The sequence below is a fragment of the Pogoniulus pusillus genome, chromosome 26 (assembly GCF_015220805.1).
Source record: "Pogoniulus pusillus isolate bPogPus1 chromosome 26, bPogPus1.pri, whole genome shotgun sequence".
NCBI classification, from domain to species: domain Eukaryota; kingdom Metazoa; phylum Chordata; class Aves; order Piciformes; family Lybiidae; genus Pogoniulus; species Pogoniulus pusillus.
In genome coordinates, this window is record NC_087289.1 from 11,435,137 (window position 1) to 11,457,329 (window position 22,193).

At 50.1% G+C, this 22,193-nt stretch overlaps 1 protein-coding gene across 3 annotated transcripts in view; it reads left to right on the top strand.

The window, feature by feature from the left end:
* TNIK (TRAF2 and NCK interacting kinase) overlaps positions 1 to 21,897 on the top strand; it is a 200,852-nt gene extending 178,955 nt beyond the window's left edge. For all 3 annotated transcript variants that reach the window (XM_064164894.1, XM_064164895.1, XM_064164896.1), the window contains 11 exons: positions 714 to 840; positions 3,596 to 3,760; positions 8,129 to 8,243; positions 9,260 to 9,430; positions 10,512 to 10,655; positions 12,387 to 12,521; positions 13,422 to 13,522; positions 14,831 to 14,980; positions 16,159 to 16,318; positions 16,928 to 17,067; positions 20,161 to 21,897. In XM_064164894.1, the coding sequence (XP_064020964.1) occupies positions 714 to 840; positions 3,596 to 3,760; positions 8,129 to 8,243; positions 9,260 to 9,430; positions 10,512 to 10,655; positions 12,387 to 12,521; positions 13,422 to 13,522; positions 14,831 to 14,980; positions 16,159 to 16,318; positions 16,928 to 17,067; positions 20,161 to 20,244 (1,492 nt within the window). In that variant the 3' untranslated portion in view covers positions 20,245 to 21,897. The remainder of the gene's footprint in view (positions 1 to 713; positions 841 to 3,595; positions 3,761 to 8,128; positions 8,244 to 9,259; positions 9,431 to 10,511; positions 10,656 to 12,386; positions 12,522 to 13,421; positions 13,523 to 14,830; positions 14,981 to 16,158; positions 16,319 to 16,927; positions 17,068 to 20,160) is intronic.
* The last annotated feature ends 296 nt before the right edge of the window (positions 21,898 to 22,193 follow it).

Below are 22,193 nucleotides of genomic sequence, written 5' to 3' on the forward strand. Positions count from 1 at the left end.
GTGAACTATATTTTGTTAAACTTTTCTTAAGTAGAAAAACTGATGGTAAGTAGAGGAGGGCTGCTGCTCCTCATTACTCATTCACCAGTGCTCCTCCCAGGGCATCTTGGAACATCTTCCTTCTGAAGAGAGACTGAAGGAGCTGAGGCTTTTTAGCTTAGAGAGGAGACGACTAAGGGATGACCTCATTCATGTTTATAAACATGTGAAGGGTGAGTGCCAGGAGGATGGAGCCAGGCTTTGCTTGGTGATGCCCAGGGACAGGACAAGGAGCAAGGGGTGGAAGCTGAAGCATAGGAGGTTCCATGTGAACGTGAGGAAGAACTTCTTTACTGTGAGGGTGACAGAGCACTGGAACAGGCTGTCCAGGGAGGTTGTGGAGTCTCCCTCTCTGGAGATACTCAAGAACTGTCTGGATGCCTTCCAGTGTGATCTGCTCTAGGTGATCCTGCTCTGGCAGGGCAACTGGACCAGATGACCTTTCAAGGTTTCTTCCAGCCTCTGACATTCTATGATTCTTTGACCTGTGGTGTATCAGCCTACCCCTGGACTGTGCTTCTCAACAATATCAATAGTTTCTCCATACATTTAAGTGGATCTACTTTCTGATTCCTCTCCTCATGAGATACAGAGCCTTATCCTGATTGAAATAATACTTCATTAAAGGGTTTCTCATTTAGTTCACTATCAATACTTTTCCACTCTGTCCTCAGACCAACAGGAATTCCTGGAAGCAATGAGCCCTACAACCTGGGAATGGTGACAACCCACGGGATGGAGACTTCCCATGCAGATACGTTTAGCAATATTTCAAGGGAAGGGACTTTGATGGTGAGGGAGGTAAGTTGTAAAACCAGTATCCCCATGGAGCCATCTTCAGGAGGTTTTGCCCATGTAAGCACAAAAACTAACAGTGCTGCGTGTGTGGAACACAAAATGCCTGAGTAAATTGTGCTCGTTAGCGCTCTCCTTAATACAATTTACACTCCCTGGAGCAAATGTGACAAGTGCAAATGTTTCTCAGAACTACAAACAGCAGTGAATAGTAATGCCCGGGCACACAGGGAGGGTGCTCAGCTGAATCACTCTGCCATAATCCCACAGCAGCTCCTGGCAACGGAAGTTGTCTTAAATTTACAGTCTTTGGTTCATGTATTTGGAACCTGGCAGAAGGTTTCCCCTTTTCTTCCCAACCTTTGTCACTGTGACCCTCAGAGGTGAGAGGTGTTTGTAGGTGCTGTGGAGGTTTTTAACAGGGGCTGCTCTGCTTGGCGAACCAAGCTAACCTCCCCACCAGCCTGCTGTCCTGTTCTTGCCCTGGATACTGGACATCCCACATGAAAACAAGCCCCCATCTCTGGCTTCAGCACTGCTGAGGTGGGGCTGCGGTGGGAGCAATCCTGATGGATTTTTCTATTCACGAGATCCCACTGGGAGTGCTGTGTGCAGCTCTGGGGGCTGCAGAGTAACAGGGAGATGGACCTGCTTGAATAGGTCTAGAGGAGGGCCACGAAGATGATCAGAGGGCTGCAGCACCTCTCCTGGGAAGAAAGGCTGAAGGAGTTGGGATGTTTCAGGCTGGAGGAGGCCCCAAGGAGACTGCATAGCAGCCTTTCAAGTACCTAAAGGGGGTCTACAGGAAAAAAAAAGAGAGATTTTTTACAAGGGCATATATTAATAGGACAAGGAGGGGTGGCATTGAACTGAAAGAGAGTAGATTTAAATGAAGGAAGAAGCTCTTCAGTGTGAGGGTGGTGAAACACTGGAACTGGTTGCCCAGAGAGACTGTGAATGCCCTATCCCAGGAGGTTTTCAGGACCAGGTTGGATGGGGCTTTGAGCAACATGGTCTAGTGGAGGTGGTCCATGCCTGTGGCAGAGGGGTTGAATGTAGATGATCTCTAAGGTCACTTCCAACCTAAAGCTTTCTGTGATTCTGCTATGGTAGAACCACAGCAGTGAGGCAGAGGATGCATGTTTGGTTGGTTGTGGAAGACTGCCCCCAGTGTTTATCAGTTTCCCAGTTGGCTGAAATGGGGCTGAGATTACTGCTGGAAAGACAGTTGGTTAGCAGGTATGCTGGTGAGGGGGCAGGAGACTGTGGCAGTTAGCGAAACAAGGGAGTCACTCTCCTGCCAGCAGGTAAAGGATGTGGATGGGAGAGGAAGAGGAGCCTGGAGTCAGCCAGCATAGAGGAGGAATGTTTAGATCAAAGGTATGCTAGACTTGAGCAGCATTTTAATTCTTGGTTTATATAAAGTGCTCACTTGGGAAGGAAAAATTACAGCAACATCAGAGAGGAAGGAGCTGGCAGGAGAAGGGGCAAAAGAAGTGACAGCTTGTTTGGTGCCTTTCTGCACGGGTTTTGGAGGCAGGCAGCTGTGTACAACCCACCTTATCCCTCACTGCTGTGGACGTGCTTAGAACAGAGGTCCTCACAGCCTGGGCAACCTTCTACACATCCTTGCACCAGGGAGGATGATGTGGCTGAGCAGCAGAACTGTCCACTCCTCTAGCAGGCAGCCATTTCTCAAAGGAGCTTGGTGTTAAGCATCACAACTGCAAAACAAATGCCATGCCTGCAGGGCCACAGGAGAGAACCAGCGGTGCAGAATGGTTAAAAGCCACGAGACAAACAGCTGGGAAACTCCTCTGGGAGGAGGGAGCATGATAAGAAACTCAAGCTGCTGGGCACCGTATGTTTGCCCCCAGCACTGCTGTAGGCATCAGAGGGCAGACTTGCTGAGATCCCTGGGCTTTGGGCAAAGGGCTTTGCACTCTCGGGTGGGATGACAAAGTGGCTAAAGGTGATGGTGACAAATGATCAAAAGATAAATGCCAGTCAGGATCGGTCAGAAACTTGGCGAGCCTGTTCAGAGGGCAGTTTCCACTATTCCAGGTTAATGAGCAAGTCTCTGTGATGGTCTCATGGATGTGCTCCAGATGGGTAGCATCCATCGAGAGAGTGGATACCTCCCGAGGATAAACAGGGAAGGGGGAGCCTTCCCAGCACCTGCCTTCCGTGAGCTGGAGAGGAAGGGGACCCCGGGGGGGCTCCTGGGAACCTTGTGCACAGAGCGAGGTGCCAGAGGTTGTGCCGCCACTGTTCACTGCTGGTTTGGGTTGCAGAAACATGCCGCGGGGGCTGCTGGCGTTTGCAGGCAGCCGCTCGCCGCCGTGGCTGCGCGGAGCCGCAGCGCAGGCTGCCGCTGACCGAGCGCCCCGGCTCTGCTGCCGCCGGGAGCCGGGCGGGAGCTGGCCCTGGCGCTTGCCCCCGCGGGGGCGAGAGCAGGATCTGCCCCTGCCTTCCTTGTCTCAAAACGATGGTGGTCAGGCTTCTCTCGCTGTAACGTGGCTGATTACTCTGCGCTGACTTTGTGATTATTAATCCTGCCTTTATTTCTCCTGGGGCGTGTGGGAGGCGGGGGGGGGAGTTGGTTTGCTGCTTGCCAGATCGCACTTGCTTTGGGAACTAGAGGACTGCCAAGGACTTGGGTTTGGTTTGGGTTTTTTTCCCTCTTCTTCTCTTAACCCCCCCCCCCCGCCCCCCCTCCCCCCTTCCTTCTCTTTCTTCCTCATGCCTTGTGTCTCTGCAGACCTCTGGTGAAAAAAAGCGTTCTGGCCACACAGCCAGCAATGGCTTTGCAGGTCACATCAATCTGCCTGACCTGGTGCAGCAAAGCCACTCGCCGGCGGGCACGCCGACCGAGGCCCTGGGGCGAGTCTCCACGCATGCGCAGGACATGGACTCGGTGCCTGAAGTAGGTGGTGGGGGAGGACTCCTCTTTCTCCTTTGCATCGCTTTAAAACAAGTATTAACCTCTCTGCCCCACAAAGGGACTTTCCTGCTCTCCTCCTTGGCTTTCTTGGCTCTTCTCTCTGTTTCTGGTCCACGTGGGTAAGTGTAGTGGAAACAGAATGGAATCTAAGGAGTTACTGCTCTGTGGGTCTATGGCTGATGTGCATTAGGTCTTCTCCCAAGCCCAGCAGCTGGAGTTTTGGTGGTGGTGGCTTGAATGCTGCCAGCTTAATTTTTAAGAGCCAGTGATGTCAATAACATGAACTGGGCCCAAGTTCCACCTGTGCAATGTCTTCGTGTGACTTGGAAGGTTAGCAAAACCCAAAGCCAACGAACTTCTGGATAGTTCTTTGGGCTGTGAAATCTCTGCACACCTTTAAAATGGTCTCTTTCCTGTCATGGCAAAGTACTTCTCCCTGGTAGTTGTTTTACAGGGACACAATTGAACATCAACATTGTGTTAAGGCATCCTCTTTGATGTGACTTGGAAGGTTAGCAAAAGCCAAAGCCAACGACCTTCTGGATAGTTCCTTGGACTATTAAAACTCTGCACACCTTTAAAATGGTCTCTTTCCTGTCATGGCAAAGTACTTCTCCCTGGTAGCTGTTTCACAGGGACACAGTTGAACATCAACATTGTGTTAAGGTGTAAAAAGTCCTAGAAAGTGCAAGATGTGACACATGAGCCAAGGCAATGCCCTGCCTGCCATCACCAGCTGTGGGCAGCGGGCACAGTTGTCTCTTTTCCCATGAGAAATCATCCCTCTTGATGCTAGGTAGGATATTTGGCTTAATATTTTTCTTTTCTTTTTGTTGGTTATGCATCCCAAGTGCTGCCTTCACGTTCTCTGTTGTAGAACTGCTGTGCTTATTTTATGGTGTGCTTTTACTAGCAGTATAAAAATGAAAGCTGCTTGGAACTTGGGCATTGACAAAAACGTAAGAACAGATGGGCTGTGACTTGACCTCAGGGTTTCATCCATTTCCTTGTTGCCTTTCAATGTGGTGATGAGAGAGTTGGTCCTGAAAGTAACACTTTCCACGGTCATCCCAGGACTGCCTAAATGCAGGCAAGGATTTGGGTTTAAATATCTTCATTTGTAGAATACCAACCAAGAAGATCCTTTCCCATTTCTAAAGCTGCATTTTTAGGGCTGACTGAGCCAAGAGTGGGCGTGAAGTGGAAACGTGGGGATCTGGTTCACAGGCTTCCAGCTGACTCATGGTGCTGCAAGCAAGGAGGGAGCAAGAACAACCTCACTACAGCCTGATGCTGTCTGGAGGTGTTCAAAAATAGACTGGATGAGGCACTTAGTGCCATGGTCTAGTTGACTGAACAGGGCTGGGTGATAGGTTGGACTGGATGATCTTCCAACCTGGTTGTTTCTATGATTCTAAGCCACCTCTCAGGTTTATAGGAGATTGAACAGGGCTTGGAGAAAGATGAGGTCTTAATATTTAAGTAATGGAGATGGAATTTACTAGAATGCCAGCTTCCTAGGAGAAGAGCTGAATCTGAGCAAAGAAAGGAGATGGTGTGTTGGGATGAGTGGTTTCTTCAGAATTCATTTGTCAGCAGCCACTTGGCTTTCAGCATCCTTGGAAATCCTCATGTTTTCTCCTCCTTGAATTGGTGGTGGTTTATGGAAAGGACACATCTAGCACAGAGAAAAGACCTATCTAGCACAGAGAAAATGTTGTGTGCTTCTTGGATGAGAAAGAAGCACGAAGTAGCAAGTCTGTCTTTCATGCACACATAAGCATCCCTGTGCTGTGTACGTCAGTGTGGGCTCTGCTCCTGCAGCCTCGCCTGCCGCAGGCTCTTAGCTCCTTCCATGGCTCTTGGCTCTCACACACTTCTTTAAAGTCCATCCCATTTCTATGGAAACTGGAGGCCTGTCAGGGGAATGGAGTCGGGAGGGAAGTGGGATGCACTGTGTGGTGCTGGCAGGTGTGGGGCGGGTGTGCCAGCTCACCCATAGATGCCAGCTATAAAATGCCTGGGAAGTCCCAAGCCATGAGAGTGCTCCCACACCTTCAGCCTGGAGAGGAGGAGGCTCAGCAGAGACCTCGTTGCTGTCTACAACTACCTGAAAGGAAGTTGTAGCCAGGTGGGGTTGGTCTCTTCTGCCAGGCACACAGTGACAGAAAAAGGGGACTGACTCTCAAACTGTGCCAGGGCAGGTTTAGGCTGGGCATTAGGAGGAAATTCTTCATGGAAGAAGTGAGTGCCCATTGGAATGGGCTGCCTGGGGAGGTGGTGGTGTCCCCATCCCTGGAGGTGTTTAAAAGGAGGCTGGATGAGGCACTTAGTGCCATGGTTTAGTTAATTAGAAGCTGTTAGGTGGTAGGTTGGACTCGCTGATCCTAGAGGTCTTTTTCAACCTGGTTAATTCTGTGATTCTGATGGCATTTTGCCCCTGAATCTCTGTAGCCTGCTGGAGGACAGGTACAAGCCTGCAGTTTTGGTAGAGATGTTGCTGCTCAGTGAGTGGGGAAAGTCTTCCCCTTCTGCTTGTAAGAACAGATGTAGAGCACAGTCTTACAAGGAGCGGCTGAGGGAACTGGGCTGGAGAAGAGGAGGCTGAAGGAAGACCTCATTGCCCTCTACAGCTCCCTGAAAGGAGGCTGTAACAAGATGGGGATATTTTCTCTTAAGTAACAAGTGACAGGACGAGAGGAAATGGCTTCAGGTTGCACCAGGGAAGGTTTGGACATGAGGAAAAATTTCTTCCCCAGAAGGGTCGTCAAGCCCTGGAAGAGGCTGCCCTGGGAAGTGGTGGAGTCACCATCCCTGGAGGGCTTTAAAAGCCATACAGATGTCATGCTGAGGGACATGGTTTAGTGGTAGAGTTTGCAGTGCTGGGTTAGAGGTTGGACTCAGTGATCCTAAAGATCTCTTCCAACCAAAACCATTTTATGATTTTAATGTCTTGGCCTTGTTTTCTGCCTTAAGAAAGCAAGAGATCTAAAGAGGAAGCAACATGGTGTTGCAGTTGGTTCCTCCTCAGATTCCTTTGGCAAAGTATTGGCCCTGATGTTCCCTGTGTTACCTTCAGGTTAAGTTTTGTAGCTTAGAAATGTCCCTTTTTGCAGTCCCACTGGAAGTTTAGGACACTTCATCGAAGTGCCAAGTGACCCATCCACTGTGCTGTGCTGAAGAGCAGACTCTGAGAGGGATGGAGCAGTGTAGGGCATGCCATCTTCTGATGAGCTGAGCATCCAAGGCATTTTCAAGCATATGCTGTTTGAAAGCTTTCCCTAAAGCACCACACAGATCACTCTGAGCCTTCTCTACCTCCAGCACTCCAAAACTGGAGCAGCCAGGTGAGCTGAGGGGCATTGCTGGGTCCTGCCTCAGCAATGAGTGTGAAGACCAGCATTAACAGCCCAGCAGAATGAAAAACTGGTGTTTTGCCAGACCTGACTTTTCCTGCTTTCCCAGGGGCATCAATACTTTGGGCTTAGCCCAGCAAACCCCTAAATAACGAGTGGTGAAAGCAGAGCAGTATTAGGGCTGTGTGAGCTCTCCAGCCTCAGCTTTGCAGGTCCTAAAATAGATTTCCCCACCTATGGAAATAAAACCTTTGCCAGATGGTGCTAGTTAGTACTTGGCTTTGGTTCAAGGAAAAGCAGCAGCCCCACCTTTTCCAGCTCTCTGAATTAGTCTGATGGTCACTGGTCCATGCCAGATGTCCCATGCCAGGGTGTTCCAGGGGCTCCCAGTGCCATACTGCCAGCCATGGGAGAAGTGGGAAAGCAGCCCCCTGCCTGCCTGACAGCCCAGACAGGCTCTCTGAGGCAGATATGTTAAATGGAGACAAGTTGGAGGTGGTTGAAACCCCATCCCTGGAGGTATTTAAGGCCAGGTTGAATGAGGCTCTGGCCAGCCTGATCTAGGGTGGGGTGTCCCTGCCCATAGCAGGGGGGTTGGAACTGGATGATCCTTGTGGTCCCTTCCAACTCTAACTGATTCTATGATTCTGTTCTATGATTCTGCAGGTTTGTACCTGCAGTGACTTTTGCCTCTGGCCCCAGAGCTTCTCTGCTAACCGGACAGATGGCTGCGCTGTGCTTCTGCCTGTGAGAGGAGAGCAGAGCCAAGCTCTGCTCCTCTCACTTTCTATTGCTCATGGGCACTCAGAAATCCATTTTGATGTTTTTCCTGACTAGTTATGGGGGAGGAGGAGCAGATGTTCATAGAGGGCTTGAAAAAGGCACCTCGGGGGTAGGCTCTGTGTCTGCTAATTAGAAAGTCTGACAAACACACGTGCACAGAATTACTGCTGCTTCCATGCTCTGAGCTCTCTCTTTGCTGTTTGTTTTCCAGTATGGTATGGGAAGTAGCACCAAAGCCTCTTTCACCCCCTTTGTGGACACCAGAGTGTATCAGACCTCACCTACTGATGAAGATGAAGATGAGGATGAAGAGTCATCTGCTACTGGTAGGAAGCAATGCAGTTGGTTTGAAAGGGAAGGGCCTCATGGAAACCAGGTCATAAGCCTGAACAACCCCAATGAACCTCTGTTGTATTTCAGTTACTCTTGTCCAAACGTTGCCTGTGTCTGCATCCTCCTGCTCCTCAGTTTTCAGCCAGCTACTCCCCAGCCAGCATAACATCACCAGAAATGTCTAGGAGAAAATGGGGAGCAGCAGAAATCCACCCACCTGTCTGCCTGGGCAGCCAGGAGGAAAAGCTGGCAGTTGCTCTGGTCTGGCTGTGGGTAGGCAGACACTGAATCACAGAATGGTTTAGGCTGGAAGGGACTTCAAAGATCATCCAGTTCCAACCCCCTGCTATAGGTAGGGATATCTCCCACTTGAACAGGTCACTCAAGGCCTCATCCAGCCTGGCCTTGAACACCTCCAGGGAGAGAGCATCCACAACTTTCCTGGGCAACCTGTGCCGGTGTCTCACCACCCTCACTGTAAAGAACTTCACTCCAACATTCTGTTTAAGTCTCCCCTCTGCCAGTTTAAACCCATTCCTCCTCATCCTGTCATTACAGGACCTTGCAAATAGTCCCTCCTCAGCCTTCCTGCAGGCCCCCTTCAGATACTGGAAGGCTACTCCAAGGTCTCCTTGAAGCCTTCTCCAGGCTGCAGAGCCCCAACTCTCGTAGCCTGTCCTCAGAGCAGAGCTGCTGCAGCCCTCTGAGAATCTTCGTGACCTCCTCTGGACTGGCTCCAACAGTTCCACGTCCTTCTTGTGTTGGGGGCTCCAGAAGTGCACAGAATTAGTGCAGAATGGTGCCCATCAGCTCAGCAGGCAGGGCAGGAAGTCTGGAGACATCACCTGCTGGTGCATTTGGCGTTGACTGCAACCCCTGAGAAGATCCCAGTGATCCCTCTCCGAGCACAGCCATGAGTTCCCCATCAGGAAATAAATCACACCTTGTCTTCCCGTCCCCCAGCGAAGGTGGCAGGAGAGTTAACGCATGTCTCGTGTTTCCTTGCAAGCCCTGTTCACCAGCGAGCTGCTCAGGCAGGAGCAGGCCAAGCTGAACGAAGCGCGCAAGATCTCGGTGGTGAACGTCAACCCCACCAACATCCGCCCCCACAGCGACACGCCGGAGATCCGCAAGTACAAGAAGCGCTTCAACTCGGAGATCCTCTGCGCGGCCTTATGGGGTGAGCCCCGAGCGCGCCGCGCCTCGCCAGGGCGCCCCGCAGCCTGCCGCTGCTGCTGCTGCTGCTGAACCGCCAGCCTGGCGCCGCCCAACCAGCGCCTGCCGCTGCGTGCCCCTTCCTCTGGCCTGGCTGGGGTGGGTGAGGAATTCCCCCCGCCACACCAGTGCGATTTACCAGACTAGCCCAGACAGCTTGGAAGAAGAAGCATAGAATGGTTTGGGTTAGAAGGGACCTCAAAGATCATCCAGTTCCAACCCCCTGACATAGGCAGGGACACCTCCCACTAGAGCAGGTCACTCAGGGCCTCATCTAACCTGGCCTTGAACACCTCCACAGCCTCCCTGGGTAACCTCTGCCAGTGTCTCACCACCCTCACTGGAAAGAACTTCCTAACATCCAGTTTAAATCTCCCCTCTGCCAGTTTAAACCTGTTCCTCCTCGTCCTGTCATTACAAGACCTTGTCAATAGTCCCTCCCCAGCCCTCCTGTAGTCCCCTTCAGATACTGGAAGGCCACTCCAAGGTCTCCTCGAAGCCTTCTCTTCTCCAGGCTGCAGAGCCCCAAGTCTCTTAGCCTGAAGTATATGCAATCTATTTACAACTCTATACTAATTAGAAATAACACAGAAATCCAAACTCCCTCCTAGACAAAGGCAACTGCCCAGACGGGCTCAAAGCTACCCTCTCTTTCTCCCTCTGCTTTCCCAGACCGGCAAAACGAGCTTAGGTTGTTATTTGTAGCCAAGGTTAGTGGAGAGATTAGAGCAGAGTGAAGAGGAAGCGAATATATCCCAGGACAGAGCGGGACAAATTGTTGACATTTTGGCTTTTTATCCCTGTCAGCAAACCAAGGAATGATACAGACTTCATCAGTATTTTCTTTTGCAACCAAAGATCTCATTTCTCACATTAAAATATCCAGTTAGCCTCAAACCAGCACACTGGGCAAGGTTAATGTCCCTGAGTCCCTGCACTGCAGGAGTGACCCTTCATATTCATGGGAAGATCACAGCCCTCTCGCTGTGCTAGCAGAGACAAGGTCGGGGTGTTGCCCCTGGTGCCCATTGCCCTCTCCTCTCCAGGTGTGAATCTGCTGGTGGGCACAGAAAATGGCCTGATGCTGCTGGATCGAAGTGGTCAAGGGAAGGTCTACAACCTCATCAACAGGCGGCGATTTCAGCAGATGGACGTCCTCGAGGGCCTTAATGTCCTCGTGACAATATCAGGTATGTCTCTTCTGCCCTCACCCCACTGTTCACTACCTTGGTCATCTGTCCCAAGTGGTTCCAGATCAAGACAAAACCTGCCCACCAGTGTCAGAGGCGAGCTCCTGGGAGAGCTGGCAGTGCTTTATTCCAGAATCCAGGTGTTAGATCTTCAAGAATACCTCCAAGAGCAGTTTGCTCCCTTCACCTGCAATGCTCCTTCCTCCTTTAGCAGGGAAGGGAAAGTGCAGGAGTACAGCAGATAGCCCAGCAAGGCAGGTAGTCCAGGCAGGTAGCCACAGTTTGAGAGGCCAGCAAGCTCTGCTTTTGGGCCTGCTTGCCTTTAGCCAAAGAAGCCATGAACCATGGCTTTAAGGACTCCAGCTTAGACTGTGGCTGTGCTCAGGGTACCCCAGGCATCAAGAGGGCCACAAGCTTGTCATTGTCCCTAGCTTCAGCCACAAGCCCCAGAGCTCATAGCAAAGCAGCAAGAAGTCTAGTCCAGTCTCCCAGGATGGTTCCTGTCCAGCATCCTGCCTGCAGTGCAGAGCAGCCCCCTGGAGCACACAGGTGGTGGAGCCAAGGCAGACCTGCCTTCTATTGATACCTGCCCCACAAAGCTCACAGAGGACAGCATGAGGAATTCTTGTTAGGAAATTTGCTTGATACCATCATCCTGTCATTCCACAACCCTCTGGGCTCATCCCACATTTGCCTGCAAGTTTCTGCTCACTCGGTTCAGATGGAATCACAGAATGATTTGAGTTGGAGGGGACCTTAAAGATCATCAAGTTCAACACACCCGCCCTAGGCAGAGAGACCTTCCACTAGAGCAGGTTGCTCAAATCTCCATTCATCCTGGCCTTGAACACTTCCAGGGATGGGGCATCCACAGCTTCTCTGGGCAGCCTGTTCCAGTGTCTCACCACTCTCATGAGGAAGAAAGTTCCTTCCTTACATCTAATCCAAATCTACCTTCTTTCCCTTTAAAGCCACTGGCCCTCATGCTGTCGCTACAGTCGCTGATTAAAAACCCACTGCTTTGTCATTTACTTGGATCTGCAGCTCCCCTGTGGTTTAGGAGATAAGGAATAGGGTTTAGTACATCTGGAAGATGAATGGGGAGGAGCACCAGCTCTCAAGATGGTGCTGAGAATGAGCCCTGGGGACTTGTTGAAACTCATCAGCAGACACAGCCTCTCGTTTGTGGTTGGGGTCCTCTCCCACTGGGCTCAGTGTAAGCTGTGTCCTGTCCCTACAGCACGGGCTTTGCAGCAGCAGGAAGGTTTGCAGCCAGATCACAGCCATCCAGGAGCAGCCAGATGTGCAGAAATGTGGCAGCCACTCAGCCCTGCAGAGCCCAGCAGCAGGCCTGTGGCAAAGAGAGGAAAAGGAACCAGGTAGTGAGGTGGTTGGCTAGGCTGTGAGCTCTAAGGGAGCAGAGGTCATGCTCCCTGTGTGCCCAACTGTCTCTCCATGGACAATGATTTATAGGAAAGGGAACACTTCCAGCCTGCAGCAAGCAGGAGCCCAGCTCTTCCAGTATTCCCCTGAGTTTGGGGGGCAGAGGTCTGGACTGTTTTCCATGTGTTTTCTCCCAAGAAAACACCACCAACAACTAAATGAATGTTTTCAACTTTGTCGTAAAACAGAATCTCATTTTGTCATCTTGGGGCTGCAGACAAGCCCTGAAATCTCAGGAGTTTGCATGCATGCATGCTCTGCTCTGACAGACTTCTCCTTGGCCAACAGGAAAGAAGAACAAGCTGCGTGTGTACTATCTCTCCTGGCTGAGAAACAGGATTTTACACAACGACCCTGAAGTGGAGAAGAAGCAGGGCTGGATCACAGTTGGGGACCTGGAGGGATGCATCCACTACAAAGTTGGTGAGTGGCCTCTCTGGAGAAAAAAAAGTGTCTGAGAAGTACCTGGGGGTACTGGTAGACAGTAGCTGAACATGAGCCAGCAGTGTGCCCAGGTGGCCAAGAGAGCCAATGGCATCCTGGCCTGTATCAGGGACTGTGTGGCCAGTAGGACAAGGAGGTTATTCTGCCCCTGTACTCAGCACTGCTCAGGCCACACCTTGAGTACTGTGTCCAGTTCTGGGCTCCTCAATTCAAGAGAGATGCTGAGATACTGGAAGGTGTCCAGAGAAGTGCAATGAAGCTGGTGAGGGGCCTGGACCACAGCCCTGTGAGGAGAGGCTGAGGGAGCTGGGGGTGTGCAGCCTGGGGAAGAGGAGGCTCAGGGGTGACAACTACCTGAATGGAGCCTGTAGTCAGGTGAGGTTGGTCTCTTCTGCCAGGCAACCAGCAACAGAAGAAGGGGACACAGTTTCAAGTTGTCCTGGGGGAGGTCTAGGCTGGATGTTAGGAGGAAGTTGTTGCCAGAGAGAGTGGTTGGCATTGGAATGGGCTGCCCAGGGAGGTGGTGGAGTCACTGTCCCTGGAGGTGTTCAGGAAAAGCCTGGATGAGGCACTTAGTGTCATGGTCTGGTTGATTGGCTAGGGCTGGGTGCTAGGTTGGACTGGATGAGCTTGGAGGTCTCTTCCAGCCTGGCTGACTCTATGATTCTCTGCAGTTTTGTTCTCTAGCCTTAGACTTGCCCTGACAGTTTTTCTTTACAAGTGTGGACAGGCCACAGCCACAAATAATTTGGAATTCATCTCTATTTACCAAAGGAGAACCAACAGAAGCAGCTTGAGGAGCTGTTCCTGCAGCTGAGTTGCTGGGTTTTGCTGGAAAGAAAGGGAATGTTTTTAAACTGGGGTTTATTTTCATTTCAGTGAAATATGAGAGAATCAAGTTCTTGGTGATTGCCTTAAAGAGTGCTGTAGAAATCTACGCTTGGGCTCCTAAACCATATCACAAGTTTATGGCATTTAAGGTATGTTTATCTTTTAGCTACACTCTGGAATCACAAATAGAGGAGATTTCTGTGCTGTGCAGAGCAGAAAGGCATCTTGCTTCCATAGCTGAGCATCCTTGGGATGTCCATTTGCTTTGGTTTGGATTTTTAACTTCTGATTTCTCACACACAGTGTGAAAAGAGGTTGGCATTATTTTCCAATTTCATTTCAAGGTCCTCTCCCCTTCAGCAATGAGAGTTCTGTTTCAAGACAGAAAGTCTAGGAGAATGACCTCACTCCTCCTTTCTCTTTTTCCCTCTCCCTTTTCATCTACCTCAGTTTCTTTCTCAGTGAGAACTTTTTCCTCTGTACTCTGCCAAGGGTTATTTTGCACTTAGTCCTTTAAAGCACTTTTCCTCCTAAGCTGTGTGCAGAGGCAAGTCACAAGAAGCCATGCCTTCTGGAGGCACTCATGCTGAGTAATCTGACTTTGCATCCTCCCAGCACAAATGGCCTTATTCAGTGTTGGGTCACATTTGCTTTTTTCTGAACAAAAGCCAGAATAAATGGGCTCAGTGACATGGAGAGCATTGAAATAGCCTGGGATCCAGCCTCTGCAGGCTCTGCTGAGGGTGCTGGGTAGTGCTCCTGGTGCAGTCTGGGGAGGCTGAGCATCTTTTCCTTGCCTTATAGGCAGGAATCTGTTGGGAGAGTGGGAAATACTGCCCACTGATTCTCCCTGTCAGGAGTCAGAGTGCTCCTTGAATGGACAGGCAAAAGCCCTTTTTTATCCCTTGGGGCATTTCACCCTCCTGCTGAGGATCTAAGCCATGGGGAGATACTCTGTCCTGGATCAGTCCTTGCCGGGGAGCTGTTCCCAGCCTGCATCCAGAGAAAAGCAGACCTTGGCTGATCTAATTCATTTTAGCTGTTCAAATGGGAGCAACGCTCCCTGCTAAGAAGGGAGGTGAGCAGCCACAACTCTCCACAAGCTTTGCCCCTGCTACCCAGAGCAGCACCAGCATTGGAGGACTCCATATGCTGTCTCTCCATTCTCAAGTAAAACAGAGCTGTCACCTTCCCTTAGAGGCCAAATCCTCAGGCAGGCCTCAAGCTGCTGGGAGGAGAGAGCTGTGCTTGACCGGGATGAGCACTTACCTGCTGGGGTGGCTGGAGCAAGTGGGTAATACCTTTGAGGTGTCTGACACAGGAATAGAGAGACAGGACTATAAATAACCACATACCTGCAGGCAGCAGTCACACAAACACGATTTCAGACCCCTGTCAGGCTGCTGTCCTGGGGTGTTGTTGGTCTTCTGTGATACTCACTGAAGGGATTATAAAAGTCTTTTGCAGATCTCCAGCACAAGCCGCTGCTCGTGGATCTCACTGTGGAAGAGGGTCAGAGGCTGAAAGTTATCTTTGGATCCCACACTGGTTTCCATGTGATTGATGTGGATTCTGGGAACTCCTATGATATCTATATACCATCTCACGTGAGTACATGGGGGGAGTGATGCTGCATGACTCAACTTGGGTCACCAGCAAGGCTTGCACAGGCTCAGAAGCAGTGACCTGGTAGGTGACATCTTGCCATGGATATGTGCCATCCTCACTGATGCTTGCTGAAAGAGGACTCAAAGATCTCACATACTTGGTGTTCATTAGCACAGGCTTGTACTATCCTGGTGCCCAAGCAGTAAGGTTTAAGGTTGCCACATCCCACAGAAAATGCCTGTACACTGCGTGGAGCAGCTCTCTGCAGGGTGTGAAACCACATGCTTGGTTGTCAGACACCACAGAGCCACCAAGAGCTGGATGCCCAGTGCACTGTCCCACTGCATGCTGTCCCAGAGGTGCTCACCAGTGCTTCTTGCTGCTGAGGCAGTGCAGTCTGCCCAGGGGAAAGCTGCAGGATTAGGTTAGCCCACACCTCAGTAAACCTATTGCTCAGAACTCCCAAACTCCCTGAAAGAAGGTTCTCATTACAGGACCTCCCCTAGGTCCATCAGCTATTTTAGGAGACACCTAGTGCTATGAAAAATGCTGTAGATGAGGATTTTCTTCTTGGCTGACTTAAGCTCTGTCCATGCTGCTGGCCCAAAGAGCATGAGAAACTGGTCTGGGAGAACCTGTGTCACTCATCAGATCCAAGCAGCAGAGTCTGCTCTGTGAGAACTGGCAGGAAGGGTAGGGAGAAATTCTGGGGCAGTTTGAGATGTCTTAGCTATGGAAGGAGAAGCACGTGTGGGAGTCCCTGCAGCTGCCCTTGCAGCTAGAGGCTGACTGCTAAAAACTGGGAATGTTTCCTCCCTATGGCTACCTGTGAAATACTGGATTTGTTTGCCTCCCTTGCAGTGGGAGGTGGATTCATCAAGTCAGCAGTCGCTTGTTTGCCTTCCAGCCAAGTGCCAGCCATCAGTCTTGGGGGCGTTTGTGTTGTGCTCTGTCTATAATTGCCAAACCTGTTTATCCCTAGCACATCAGACAGCTCTGATGGTAGGGTAAACACGGCAGTTTGTTCCCCTGCAAGCTTATCTCTGAGAGCCAGCGCCTGTGCTCGGTGAATGGAAGGGATTGTTCTCGGGTCGATTTGGGGTTTTGTTTTTGTAAAGCTCTGCTCCCTTCCCCCATTCAGTGCAATTCTGACTCGGAGGGTTTGTTTTAACCGCAGATTCAGGGCAATATCACTCCTCACGCCATTGTCATCCTGCCTAAAACAGACGGGATGGAGATGCTCGTGTGCTATGAGGACGAAGGGGTGTACGTCAACACCTACGGACGGATAACTAAAGATGTGGTGCTCCAGTGGGGAGAAATGCCTACTTCTGTGGGTAGGTCAACCCTTCCTCCTCACCTGCTTAAAATACAAGTGACAAGATGAGGGGTCAAGAATGCTGAGATGGAGTCATTCGGGCTTTTGTTTATCAAAGGAGATTTGTCTCAGCCAGAGTTGAGGTGCATCTGCTAAATTTCTGCCGTTTGGACCTCGATGATAAAAGCAAGGAACTTCTCGAACATTTGAGCTCTCCTTTTATCTTAAGTACAAATTAATGCAAGCTGTTGCACTGCTGGGATACTCTATTGAGTGGAAAAGGGGCTAGCCGCAGAGCTGGGAGCACTCAGGTGGCTCTTCTGGCCCTGCCGTTGTTGAGGTCCACAACCCATGGAGTCAAACCGCTCCCCAGCTCCTCACCTGCAGAACTCAGAAGAAGTGATGCTTCTTCTGTTGAAATTACTCAGCAATTTCTGGCTGAAAAGTGCTCTGCAAGGACTACTGTCCCTGTGGGCACACACCTGGCTGCGTGCACCTCCAGCAGCCAGAGCTCTGCCCTTGGTCTGCAGAGGCTTTGTAAAACAGCTGATGAGAATTTTTCCTGCCCGCCGTGCGATGTGTAGCTCCACACCCTTTGTAACACCTCCCAAACGCTTCCTTTTGACAGCCTACATTCATTCCAATCAAATAATGGGCTGGGGAGAGAAAGCTATTGAAATCCGGTCAGTGGAGACAGGACATCTGGATGGAGTATTTATGCACAAGCGAGCTCAAAGATTAAAGTTTCTATGTGAAAGAAATGATAAGGTAAGTCCACTTCAAAGCTTGTATCCATGACTTCAGCTGCAAGCTACTTCTTTGGCGTTTCAGACTTGAGGATAAGAATTAATCCAGGGTCCTGTTTAACAAGCACTGCCCACAAACTTGCTCCCAATTATTTCTCTCCAGGGGATGCAGACCTCAGCCTGGGCCGTGAGATCTGTAAGATCTCTTCCACCTCTCGCTGAGATCTGTGCTGACTTGGGTTGACTTTCTCCTAAGTCTCACAGCTGGACATCAGCTACAGAGGCTGCCCAGTAAGCACTAGAGGTTGAGAAATGGTGGCAGTGAGGATGTGCAAGTGGCCCTGGTTTGAGTGCTGGTGCAGAAGCACTTTCATGCATTTTTAAATGCATCTTAAGCTATTTTCTCCTCTACAGACTTTGAAACCCCACCTGGGCACATTCCTGTGTGGCCTGCCCTAGTTGATCCTGCTTTGGGAGGGGAGTTGGACTGGATGGCCTTCAGAGGTCCCTCCCATCCTGTTTAGCCTGGAGAAGAGGAGGCTCAGGGGTGATCTTATTACTGTCTACAACTACCTGAAGGGGCATTGTAGCCAGGTGGGGGTTGGCCTCTTCTCCCAGGCAACCAGCAATAGAACAAGGGGTCACAGTCTCAAGTTGTGCCAGGGTAGGTATAGGCTGGATGTTAGGAAGAAGTTCTTCACAGAGAGAGTGATTTCCCATTGGAATGGGCTGCCCAGGGAGATGGTGGAGGCACCGTCCCTGGGGGTGTTCAAGAAAAGCCTGGATGAGGCACTCAGTGCCATGGTCTAGTTGACTGGCTAGGGCTGGGTGCTAGGTTGGACTGGATGATCTTGGAGGTCTCTTCCAACCTGGTTGATTCTGTGATTCTCTAGCATGCTGTGATTCTCTGATTCTCCTTGGAGCCCCATCTCTTTCCGTGGGCAGCACTGATAAATCACACCATCACAGAATTTCTTAGATTGGAAAAGACCTTCAAGACCATGGAGTCTAATTACTAGTTTCACACTGACAAGTCCTTGACTAAACCAAAGCCCTCAGCACAACATCTAATCACTACGAATAGGCTATGGTTGGAAAGGACCACCAGGGTCATCCAGTCCAAATAAATACTGCTGTGGAAGGGCATATGGGAGATGTGGCTGTTATGTAGCTTGACCCCCACCATGGGTGTGTTGCTGATGGGCAAAAGGGCTGCAAGGAATGAGGGAAGGAGAAGTTGCTGGAGAATATATTCCCAGTATTTGCATGGAAGGGATGATTGAATGCCAAGGTCTATTTCTGCTCTTGGTATTTCCTCACCTTGTGAGGTTTCCACCAAGATAAATCAGGAGCGTGCAGCAGGGAGTTCTTTCGTAACGAGCACGATGCTGAGACATGTGGAGAACCTGACTGCTGTGTCCCCAGAGCAAGGTTTAATAACCTGCAATAAATAGAGTTTGAGGCCTCAACCAGTTTAGTGAGCAGCACCTCATCTGTCCAGCAGTGCCCTGCCTGCTGCATGGAGTTGGGCTGGAGCTCTACAGGAAAAAAATAGATCCTAACCTTGCAATAGAGTAAAGATGCCCAAAAAATCTGATTTTAAGTTGACCAAATACTCCTTGTTTGTTCTTTTTCTCAACTTGTGAGTACTCAACTCTGCAGGCTTTATACTGTTTTTTTAAGATGACTTCTGGTTTGCTGCTCATGATTCTTTTTTTCCTTCACTAAGAAAATTGGGAAATAAAACCCACCCCAGCCTTTCTGAATTGCTAGAACCAACTGGTGGGTTTGAAATACTGAAAGGAAATGCTCCTCTTTCTGGATAGATGGTTAGTGATAAAACTCAAGTGAAGATAGAACAATTCTTTTCTTTGTAGAAAGGACAGAGGCTACAGATTGTCCCCATCCATATTTGCAAATCATAACTTCATCTCTGGGGTCAAATGCTAATGAATCCTGTCAGGAGTACCAACACTCCTATTTTTCCCTTGAGAGTCCATTTCTGTGCTTTGAGCATATTACAGGAGTTTCCCCCAAGCTCTACTTCAAGGAACAGCTGGAATACCAGGACAAGCTTTTCCAAGGAAAACCATTCCACACCAAGGCAGATATTGACCCCAGTGGTTAACCTTTAGCAAGAGCCAAACCACTGGCAGCAGTCTTATTAATATTGCATAATGAATGGGGTTGTGGCAATAAAATGTGATAAACTTGGTATTCCTAAGGCGTTCCAAACCTTGCTCTCTTCGGTGGTGATAGCGAGGGAGGTTTTATTGCTCTGCTTACTAATAAGTGGTTCCATTTGATCCCAATCTGCCACGGACCAGCCCCGGCCCATGAACTCTGCAGAGAACTGAGCAGTGGGTCCAGGCAAAATTTCTGCTGTCAGCTGGAGAAAAGGGATCATAGAATCATAGAATGGTTTAGGCTGAAAGGGACCTCAAAGATCATCCAGTTCCAACCCCCACCACAGGCAGGGACACCTCCCAGTAGAGCAGCTAGAGGCTCAAGGCCTCATCCAATCTGGTCTTGAACACCTCCAGGGAGGGAGCAGCCACAACCTCCCTGGGTAACCTCTCTCAGCACCCTCACTGGAAAGAACTCCTTCCTAATATCCAGTTTAAATCCCCCCTCTTCCAGTTTAAACCTGTTCCTCCTCATCCTGTCATTACAAGACCTTGTCAATAGTCCCTCTCCAGCCCTCCTGTAGGCCCATTCCAGATACTGGAAGGCCACTCCAAGGTCTCTTTGAAGCCTTCTCTTCTCCAGGCTGCAGAGCCCCAAGTCTCTTAGCCTGAAGTATATGCAATCTATTTACAACTCTATACTAATTAGAAATAACACAGAAATCCAAACTCCCTCCTAGACAAAGGCAGCTGCCCAGAAGGGCTCAAAGCTACCCTCTCTTTCTCCCTCTGCTTTCCCAGACCGGCAAAACGAGCTTAGGTTGTTATTTGTAGCCAAGGTTAGTGGAGAGATTAGAGCAGAGTGAAGAGGAGACAGAGGAAAGCTCAGGGTGTGGCCAGGCCCTGCTTCCCCTGTTCCCCAAGACAAGCAACAGGCTCTTTTTCCCTTCTGCTAGCAATGCCTAAGCTCTGCTTGTGCCTCCAAACAGGTATTTTTCGCGTCGGTGAGATCCGGAGGAAGCAGCCAAGTGTTTTTCATGACCCTCAACAGAAACTCCATGATGAACTGGTAACAGAGGAGCACTTGGCACTCACCACCATGGCATTATTCCTAATTTAAAGGACATTAAACACGTGGACTAACACTGTAGAGGCAGATGCGGAGGGCCCCGAGGAAACACCGCTCTCCCCTAGCGCCGTCAGCCCCGGGCTGCGGGCAGGGATGGACTTCCGCGCTTGGACCCCCCCCGAGGTCTCCTGATTACGCTGTGTTATCGTGGGTTATGCCTTTTCCTTTGGTTCCTTTTTCTTTTCATTTTCAATTTAACCTTTTAATGTCTTTTTTTTTTTTTTTTTTAATTTCTTTCTTTCTTTGTCCCCTGCTTTGTCAGAACGGGGAAAGAAACAAAAGTGTCCCCCCAAAAAAAGTCTGTTTTTAATTCTGTCTGCCTGCTAGCATCAAATATATAGTATGTTGTAAAGTTACCAATTAAATCTGGTGAGAGAGACAGCACAATAAATGTACCTTTTATCTTTGTGATGAAGGCCATAACCATAGAGCTGGGTGATTTTAGGACTCTTTTTTTGCCTTCACCACCAATTACGTGTTGCTTTTGGCAGCCACGGCTTAATGAAGTTTTAATGAAGAAGGAGGAAAAACAATAGGGTGGTGTTGTTTTGGTTGTTTTTTCCCCTCCCTTCCCCCCTCTTTTGGGAAATGGATTTTAAATGGCTAAACTACTAGCCTTAGACTAATAAAAATCAGCTACCGTTTTTGTCAAGTCTGTCCATCCATATCTCCATATGGATTTCCACATAATGGTGTGTCTTGATAGGGACAGAGGTGCCGTTTCTTGTTGCTCCGGAGGTGCCCCCTCCCTTGCCCTGCAGCTTGGCAGCAGGCACCAGGACCAGGGTATCAGAGGAGGAGAGAGGACTGCGGAGCGGTCAGAGGAGCCCCACGCTTGTGTGTGCGTGTCCCCACTTCCCACCCCCCACGGGGGGATTTGCGGCCGCGTGTGGCTCCCAGGATGCCGCAGACACCGGACCCCCATGCCAAAACCGGTGTGAGCTGTGAGTACTCATCCCCTGCCCCAAACCCCGGAGCCAGCTGGCGCGGGGACGGGGACCACAAAAGGAGCTGCACGTCCCCGGTGTTGCCAGATTGGGCTTGTAAAGAGCTTAAAGAAACACAAACCAACCTAAACCATAGTATATATGTGTGTGGCTTCTTCGGCCGAGGGTCTGAATCTCTACTTGATTTCCACCCGCTCCGCTCCCTAGGAATTACCCAACATCCACTGGAAGAGAACATCCGTGCCGACCCGTGTGTGTGTGTGTTTAGTTCGGGTTGAATCGTGTCCTTATAAACTCTGCTCAGTTGATTTCCGTTCTCGGTGCGTACCTTGGGGTTTTCTTTCTCAGTAGCTGCAAGCATGGCCGCCTGTGGTGTCGGGGTGTCGCATAACAAGGTCTGTGTTGCTGGTTTTTAACCTACCTCGTTTCGGTTGGGGTTTGGTTGGTTGGGTTTTTTTTTGGGGGGGGGTGTTTGTTTTTTCTTCTTTGGTTCGGTTTCTGTTGGGGTTTGGGTTTTGGGTTGGTTTGTTTGTTTCTTTCCGTTCCGCTGTCGATCACAGCGCTGTTACCTCCAGCGACATATAGAGAGCTTAACTGGCAATCTTGGTGTACTCAGTAATGATGGCTTTATTAAAAAATGATTACATCAACAGGACTTGCTCAAACTCGAATCTTTATCAAGGGTAAGAGGCGAGGAGGGGTGGCAGGGATGGACCGGGATGGGCTGCTCGCACCCGAAGCATCGCGGTTCGGTAGAGTGGGACTTGCTGGTGGGATGTGGCATCCGGAGGAGCATGGGCAGGAAGTGATTTCAGGATGCCTCCTCCTTGTGGTGCCACAGTAGTAAGGCAAGGGGCAACTGGTACAATCTTGAACATAGATCTCTCTCACCTCAGCCTGAGCAGACAAAGGTCTCTACAGTGAGGGTGACAGAACACTGGAGCAG